Raw genomic sequence first — 8,450 nt, 5'->3', positions numbered from 1 at the left:
TTTTGAAAATGGCCCCAGGCCTGAGAGGGAGGGGATGAGGGCCTTCCCAGGGAGGAGGAGCCACTCTGCCTGGCCCAGGGTGGGCTGTACCCTCCCTAGGGATGGGAGGAGGGGCACTCCCTTCCAAGGTGATGGAGGCAGCTTGGAGGTGGGAGGGAAATGAAGGGGGTGCAAACTGAAAGTGAAACAGCTCATGTTCAGGAAATACTCCCTCTGTCAAGGGTTCACAGAGCAGATCAGGGCTGCGGCCAGGACCGGGCAAAGAGGAAAATTGGGGCTGGAAACGAGAGCAAGTGTGTGGTGGTGGAGGGGTAGCTGTGTGAGGCAGGTTGGGGCTGTGAAGAAGTTCCCACTTCTGGAGACTTCCTCAGCTCACTGCGAAGCAGGAATGGGAAGGCACAGGCCATAGGTATCCAGGGAAAGTTGCCCTGGAAAGGTATCCTCTGAGATCCACAAACTGGAAAGTAAATCTTAAATCAGTGTTGAGTATATGGACTCATGGAAATTCAGATAACCATCCTGACTCCCTGACTAGCTATGTGGCCTCCGGCACTAACCTCTGTGTGCCTCACTTTTCCCACCTGTAAAATGGGTATGATAATGCTTACTGGGTTAATGTGCACTTTCGCTGTCCCACACGCCCTGGAGGGTGCTCGTACATGGTAGAAGTATACCACAGGTACTCAGGAAATATTTGTGGCTAACAGGCCTTAGTTGGAAAACAGGTGTGCTCTGACCAGCCAAAGGGAAGTGAGACCTTTGAGGACAGCCTTCATGAGTCATTGGCTTGACGGTGGCAAGCTCGTGTCAAGCGTGTGCCGGGTAGGGTGCAGGAGGGGGCTCAGAGCAGCAGAGGGTTCGGAAACCCCAGCCTCTGAAACTACTCAGGAGTGAGGCGAAACACGACTTAAGACCCAATAGGGCAATGCTGTGGCCACGCCTCCTAGGGCCCTGGATGCCGGGGTGCAGTCCTAGGTGTGAATCTTGGCCTCCTGGCTATTCTCACCCCCAGGCTCCCCTGAAGAGTTGCCAATAAAATGCTCAATAAGTTCTGATTCCACTAGCAGACTCCATAGGGACCCAAGCTGGTGAAATAAGAGTGACTAGAGCTAGGACTGTGGCATCCTTTGGGGAGTGGAGGCCCTGTCACTCCTGTGTGGTTGTGGGAACCACTCATCAGTGGCCCCTGCTTGCCCTCATCTCTGCTTTTTCTCACCCGTCCCCACAGGCTAACACTGCCCTCCATTGGGACCTGAAAAATGGCGTCTGGGCAATGCCCAGGCCCTCCCAGGCAGGAGTGTGAAGAGCCTGCCCCATCCTCCACTTCGGGTAAGGGTCTTTCTACCCCCTCACCCATCCCATACACTCCAGGGCTGTCTGTGAGGATGGAGAGGACAGAAGTAGAGAGGGCTAGGCAGGACTTACAGGCAGGCTCTCCTGTCCTAGTTTACTCACCTTGGATAAAGAAAAAAATATCTCCTCACCCAATTCAGGTGGCCCATTGAGCTCGAAGCCAGAGTGAAGTCAAAGTTAAGCCCTGGGAGTGGGGATGGGTCTGGGCCTGGGAGGGTCCAGAAGCCAGAAGATGCTAGGGAGTGAGCGTGACGTGGGCACAGCGCCATCCCAGGGCAGAGGAGCGGGATGAGGTCAGGAGAAGGAAAGGACACTGGGATGTAACTGGCCTATCCCTGGAGTAGGAGAAATAAGGAAGTTGGCTCCTCACCTAGTCAGGTCTGCTCAACAGGGAAAACTTTATGACTTTGAGGAAGAAGTAAGATGGCTGCCCTTTTTCCTCTTCCAAGGATACCATCAGGGAAGCCTGCAGCTCACAGACCATTACGGGCTGTTCCCTGGACTTTGTGTTCAATCCTAGGTCTGTCGCTATTCCCTTACGTGACTTTTATGGCCCCACACTCCCTAAGCCATAAGGGCTGGGTCCTTTGCACATGATAAAACAAACTCGGAGGCCCAAATGCCTGGGATTGTACCCTGGCTCCACTGCTCAGTCTAGCTGTATGGCCTTGTGCAAATCATGTAACTCCCCTGTGCCTTAGTTTCCCCATCTGTAAAGTGGGGATCACTTCACAAGGCTGTTGTGGGGATTAAACGAAAAGTGCCAGAAGACCACCCCACACAGAGTAAGCATGTGGGTGTTACATACGGACTGGAGTAGGGCCCTTCTGTACAGGGGCGAGGAAGGCTGTGGCCTTGAGGAAGAGTAACCATCCCTGAAGCTCAGGGCTACCAGGTCCAGCTGTTCCTTCCTCCCTGATTCCTGGCTTTGATCCCCAGAGGAGCAGGTAGCCCGAGACACAGAAGAGGTTTTCCGCAGCTACGTTTTTTACCGCCATCAGCAGGAGCAGGAGGCTGATGGGGCGGCTGCGCCTGCTGACCCAGAGATGGTCACCTTGTCCCTAGAACCTGCCAGGTGAGCAGCGACAACCCCCTAGGCCCACAGGGATTTCTTCAGGGCAGCGGAGGCTCACACAGGGTCACCATGCAGATCTTGGGAGTTAGGTGGGGTGGGGGTGGGTCTTGTCCTTCTCTCGTTGTTGCTCCTCTTTCATCCTGGTCACCCGCCCCAATGGGAGACCTTATCCCTGGGCCCGGCCCTCGCGTCTGAGAACACTGTCAACCTCCGAAGAGGGGTGCACCAGGCTGGGGGCATCTCAGACAGAACCCCTTCGATGTGAGCCTGGGCCTCAGCACTGACTGCTGTCTGTTTCTCACCTGCTGTGTCCTGTTCCTCCAGCACCATGGGGCAGGTGGGACGGCGGCTCGCCATCATCGGGGATGCTATTAACCAGCGCTACGACGAAGAGTTCCAGACCATGTTGCAGCGCCTACAGCCAACGGCAGAGAACGCCTATGAGTATTTCACCAAGATCGCCTCCAGGTAGCCCAGGCCACTGCTTCTCTGCTGTGCTGTCACCACCACACTGCGCCCTGCCCATGGGATGGGAAACATGCTTCTCTGTCAGTGTCCAGAAATATGTTTGCTGTACCTGTGTCTGCTATAAATTCACATGTGGCCTTAGGGCCCTGTCTTTCTCTCCCTGGGTCCCAGACTCCTCATCGAGGGGTAGCTGTGTGAGGCAGGTTGGGGCTGTGAAGAAGTTCCCACTTCTGGAGACTTCCTCAGCTCACTGCGAAGCAGGAATGGGAAGGCACAGGCCATAGGTATCCAGGGAAAGTTGCCCTGGAAAGGTATCCTCTGAGATCCACAAACTGGAAAGTAAATCTTAAATCAGTGTTGAGTATATGGACTCATGGAAATTCAGATAACCATCCTGACTCCCTGACTAGCTATGTGGCCTCCGGCACTAACCTCTGTGTGCCTCACTTTTCCCACCTGTAAAATGGGTATGATAATGCTTACTGGGTTAATGTGCACTTTCGCTGTCCCACACGCCCTGGAGGGTGCTCGTACATGGTAGAAGTATACCACAGGTACTCAGGAAATATTTGTGGCTAACAGGCCTTAGTTGGAAAACAGGTGTGCTGTGACCAGCCAAAGGGAAGTGAGACCTTTGAGGACAGCCTTCATGAGTCATTGGCTTGACGGTGCAAGCTCGTGTCGAGCGTGTGCTGGGTAGGGTGCAGGAGGGGGCTCAGAGCAGCAGAGGGTTCGGAAACCCCAGCCTCTGAAACTACTCAGGAGTGAGGCGAAACACGACTTAAGACCCACTAGGGCAATGCTGTGGCCACCCCTCCTAGGGCCCTGGATGCCGGGGTGCAGTCCTAGGTGTGAATCTTGGCCGCCTGGCTATTCTCACCCCCAGGCTCCCCTGAAGAGTTGCCAGTAAAATGCTCAATAAGTTCTGATTCCACTAGCAGACTCCATAGGGACCCAAGCTGGTGAAATAAGAGTGACTAGAGCTAGGACTGTGGCGTCCTTTGGGGACTGGAGGCCCTGTCACTCCTGTGTGGTTGTGGGAACCACTCATCAGTGGCCCCTGCTTGCCCTCATCTCTGCTTTTTCTCACCCGTCCCCACAGGCTAACACTGCCCTCCATTGGGACCTGAAAAATGGCGTCTGGGCAATGCCCAGGCCCTCCCAGGCAGGAGTGTGAAGAGCCTGCCCCATCCTCCACTTCGGGTAAGGGTCTTTCTACCCCCTCACCCATCCCATACACTCCAGGGCTGTCTGTGAGGATGGAGAGGACAGAAGTAGAGAGGGCTAGGCAGGACTTACAGGCAGGCTCTCCTGTCCTAGTTTACTCACCTTGGATAAAGAAAAAAATATCTCCTCACCCAATTCAGGTGGCCCATTGAGCTCGAAGCCAGAGTGAAGTCAAAGTTAAGCCCTGGGAGTGGGGATGGGTCTGGGCCTGGGAGGGTCCAGAGGCCAGAAGATGCTAGGGAGTGAGCGTGAGGTGGGCACAGCGCCATCCCAGGGCAGAGGAGCGAGATGAGGTCAGGAGAAGGAAAGGACACTGGGATGTAACTGGCCTATCCCTGGAGTAGGAGAAATAAGGAAGTTGGCTCCTCACCCAGTCAGGTCTGCTCAACAGGGAAAACTTTATGACTTTGAGGAAGAAGTAAGATGGCTGCCCTTTTTCCTCTTCCAAGGATACCATCAGGGAAGCCTGCAGCTCACAGACCATTACGGGCTGTTCCCTGGACTTTGTGTTCAATCCTAGGTCTGTCGCTATTCCCTTACGTGACTTTTATGGCCCCACACTCCCTAAGCCATAAGGGCTGGGTCCTTTGCACATGATAAAACAAACTCGGAGGCCCAAATGCCTGGGATTGTACCCTGGCTCCACTGCTCAGTCTAGCTGTATGGCCTTGTGCAAATCATGTAACTCCCCTGTGCCTTAGTTTCCCCATCTGTAAAGTGGGGATCACTTCACAAGGCTGTTGTGGGGATTAAACGAAAAGTGCCAGAAGACCACCCCACACAGAGTAAGCATGTGGGTGTTACATACGGACTGGAGTAGGGCCCTTCTGTACAGGGGCGAGGAAGGCTGTGGCCTTGAGGAAGAGTAACCATCCCTGAAGCTCAGGGCTACCAGGTCCAGCTGTTCCTTCCTCCCTGATTCCTGGCTTTGATCCCCAGAGGAGCAGGTAGCCCGAGACACAGAAGAGGTTTTCCGCAGCTACGTTTTTTACCGCCATCAGCAGGAGCAGGAGGCTGATGGGGCGGCTGCGCCTGCTGACCCAGAGATGGTCACCTTGTCCCTAGAACCTGCCAGGTGAGCAGCGACAACCCCCTAGGCCCACAGGGATTTCTTCAGGGCAGCGGAGGCTCACACAGGGTCACCATGCAGATCTTGGGAGTTAGGTGGGGTGGGGGTGGGTCTTGTCCTTCTCTCGTTGTTGCTCCTCTTTCATCCTGGTCACCCGCCCCAATGGGAGACCTTATCCCTGGGCCCGGCCCTCGCGTCTGAGAACACTGTCAACCTCCGAAGAGGGGTGCACCAGGCTGGGGGCATCTCAGACAGAACCCCTTCGATGTGAGCCTGGGCCTCAGCCCTGACTGCTGTCTGTTTCTCACCTGCTGTGTCCTGTTCCTCCAGCACCATGGGGCAGGTGGGACGGCGGCTCGCCATCATCGGGGATGCTATTAACCAGCGCTACGACGAAGAGTTCCAGACCATGTTGCAGCGCCTGCAGCCAACGGCAGAGAACGCCTATGAGTATTTCACCAAGATCGCCTCCAGGTAGCCCAGGCCACTGCTTCTCTGCTGTGCTGTCACCACCACACTGCGCCCTGCCCATGGGATGGGAAACATGCTTCTCTGTCAGTGTCCAGAAATATGTTTGCTGTACCTGTGTCTGCTATAAATTCACATGTGGCCTTAGGGCCCTGTCTTTCTCTCCCTCAGACTCCTCATCTCTGATACAAAGGGTCCCAGACTCCTCATCTCTGGTACAAAGCTCATAGCTCTTGTGAGTTCTGGCCCTGGGGACTTGACCGTTTAGATCAGGACTGCAGAGGGGCCCGGGGTGGGGGTGTCCCCAAAATCCCCCAGCCCAGCTAGGACACAGCTGTCCTTTCAATTTGGAACCACATTTCATGCCAAAGATGGTAAGGTTGCTACCCTCTACCAGGTCCTGGAGATGGCTTCCAGATGCTGTGATCACATCAAGAGGGGCAATGCAGTGTAGTGGTTAAAGAGACCAAATGCCTGGGTCAAATCTCAGCTTTGCCACTTACTTACTTTGTGACATTTTCTAGCCATCTGTCTCCTTGTCCATAAAATAGGGAAATATGCTTAGAATGGAGTCCGCACTTACAGATGTTAGCCATTGTTACCACCTGGGGCAGGGAGGTCAGTCCCAGGGCAGATTTGAAGCCAGGGGTGAAGGCTGGAGTAGGCAATAGATTTAGAATCAGTAATCAGAGCTGAAATGTCTTGCCCATGTCCTTAGAGCTTAGAGGCCACCCTCTATCCTGCTGTGGTTCCAGGACTTGTCCTAACTTCTTCTGTCCTTTTCTCTCTGCTGTCCCTCGGGCTGCCAGGCCAGCAGCAATGCCCACAGGTAATCTCCCCGCTGCCTCCATCCGCTCTCTCTGCCCCGCACCTTCTCTGTGCCTTTTGCGCTTGCAGCACTAGGGCCACACAGCAGCAGCAGCCTGCTTCTGTGCCCTCTGAGCTTTGTCCTTTCACAGAGACACAGGCTCTTCCCAAGTCCAGGCGAGGCTGGGATAGCCTCTGCCACCTTGATTCAGAGCTAAGCCATTTTGCTTTCCATCTGGGAGAGGATTGGAGGGAATATGGGGTGGGAGAAGGAAAGAAGGCTGAAGGGCCTCCTGGGGGGCTTCCACTGACAGCATCTATGCTCTGCCCTCAGCCTATTTGAGAGTGGCATCAACTGGGGTCGAGTGGTGGCTCTCCTGGGCTTCGGCTACCGCCTGGCCCTACATGTTTACCAGCGCGGCCTGACTGGCTTCCTGGGCCAAGTGACCCGCTTTGTGGCCGACTTCATGCTGCATCACTGCATTGCCCGGTGGATTGCGCAGAGGGGCGGCTGGGTGAGTGCCCAGCACTAGCAGCTTCCTCCATGCTGCTGGGGCTGCCCCCTTCCCAGCCCCACCTCAGTCCCATGATGCCTATATATGCTGCCAGTCCCTCTATGACCACTGTCTTTCTCCTGGCAGGTGGCAGCCCTGAACTTGGGCAACGGCCCCATCCTTAATGTGCTGACAGTTCTGGCTGTGGTTCTGTTGGGCCAGTTTGTGGTACGAAGATTCTTCAAGTCATGACCCCTGGAGGAGCCCTTTGGGGTCCCAGCTGAGACCCCTGCCTGGACTGTAGCCAAGCCTTCTCCCCTTGCCCCCTTCCGTGCTGGGATCCCCTCCCCGCAAGAATACAGAAGCTTTAGCAAGTGGGCACTCCAGCTTTGAAGGACCCTTACCCAAGGGTCAGTCAGGTTGCAGAGGTGCCCCAACATTGCATGGTGCTAATGGGCCCATCTCTGGGCTCAGCTGTCTGCTGGGTGTTGGGGAGGTCGATAAACTTGGGAGCAAGGGGCTGGGAGCATCTTCTCTCCATTACTTTTTTTTTAATGGTTTTAGCTTTTTATAATACCCTTGAGAGGACCCCGCCATTCCCACCACTATGCCCAAAGCCAGGACATCTGGGATGTGGGGGTTAGTAGGCCTACCCTGCATTCCCCAGGATTCAGTTGTTCTAGAAGGTCAGAACTTGAGAGCTGGGCCTGGAGCCCAGTCCTGGCCCTCTCTAAGCACCATATCCCAGGAACAGGACTGACTGGCGGTGGGGGACAAAGACTTGCTCAGCACCCCCTGCTCCCATTCCCCCACCCCATATTGCCTTGGCAGTTAGATTCTCAGGGATTCTGGGTCTGGAGTGTGGGGTGAGGGTACAGACCAGAGCTGTATGAATTTATCCATCAGGTTTTCCAAACCCACCTCCTGAGGTCCTTGATTCTCTCCCTTCCCCTCACCTGTTACCACTTTCTCCCAACCCATTCCTTTCTAGTGAAGCCTGCCTGACCCCATCACTCCACATAAGGAAAGAAGCCTTGGGCGAGTGGAGTGCTGAGGCCCCCTCCTTGCACACACTATAGGGTTTAGGACTGTGGTTTGTTATTGTCAGGGAAAGAGGGTAGGGGGTTTGTCTTGAGGTTTCTGAGTGAGAGAAGGGCTAATTACCACCACTAGGAACCCCAGGGTTGGGATCCTCCCTCATGGCCTGGGCACAGTGTAATCTGGGGGTATGGATGAGAGAACTGTGAATACTTGAACTCTACCCCGCCCCCCACCCGACCCCCATCCTCTACACTCATCTGCCTAAGCTCCTCCTGTGGGTGGGGGTGGGAGAGCCTTGTCTATCTTGCCCAGCCTAGGAATTTGGGTAGAGAAGTTAAGCCAAATGCAGGGAGGGGATGCAGATGGAGCCCAGTAGCCACGTCTACCCTTTAAGTGTGTCTGAAAATAAACTGCCATCCCCCCATTCCCACTAGTAATTTTTATATCT

General features: G+C 54.9%; 2 protein-coding genes across 3 annotated transcripts in view; both read left to right on the top strand.

The window, feature by feature from the left end:
• The window catches only part of LOC111728746 (bcl-2 homologous antagonist/killer-like), a 7,267-nt gene extending 4,214 nt beyond the window's left edge, over nt 1-3,053 (top strand). For both annotated transcript variants that reach the window (XM_023538493.1, XM_023538492.1), the window contains exons 2-4: nt 1,229-1,329; nt 2,293-2,428; nt 2,753-3,053. In XM_023538493.1, the coding sequence (XP_023394261.1) occupies nt 1,260-1,329; nt 2,293-2,428; nt 2,753-2,900 (354 nt within the window). In that variant the 5' untranslated portion in view covers nt 1,229-1,259 and the 3' untranslated portion in view covers nt 2,901-3,053. The remainder of the gene's footprint in view (nt 1-1,228; nt 1,330-2,292; nt 2,429-2,752) is intronic.
• A 906-nt stretch (nt 3,054-3,959) lies between these two features.
• LOC105301000 (bcl-2 homologous antagonist/killer) lies at nt 3,960-8,428 on the top strand. Its single transcript, XM_011373477.2, has 5 exons — nt 3,960-4,099; nt 5,063-5,198; nt 5,523-5,666; nt 6,802-6,982; nt 7,109-8,428. The coding sequence occupies exons 1-5, from the start codon at nt 4,030-4,032 to the stop codon at nt 7,211-7,213; spliced, it is 636 nt and encodes a 211-aa protein (XP_011371779.1). The 5' UTR covers nt 3,960-4,029; the 3' UTR covers nt 7,214-8,428.
• The last annotated feature ends 22 nt before the right edge of the window (nt 8,429-8,450 follow it).

The sequence above is a fragment of the Pteropus vampyrus genome, unplaced genomic scaffold, assembly GCF_000151845.1.
Source record: "Pteropus vampyrus isolate Shadow unplaced genomic scaffold, Pvam_2.0 Scaffold225, whole genome shotgun sequence".
In the NCBI taxonomy this organism is placed as follows: Eukaryota; Metazoa; Chordata; class Mammalia; order Chiroptera; family Pteropodidae; genus Pteropus; species Pteropus vampyrus.
Note: the sequence above shows the minus strand (reverse complement) of the source record. Positions and strands in the feature narration are given on the sequence as shown.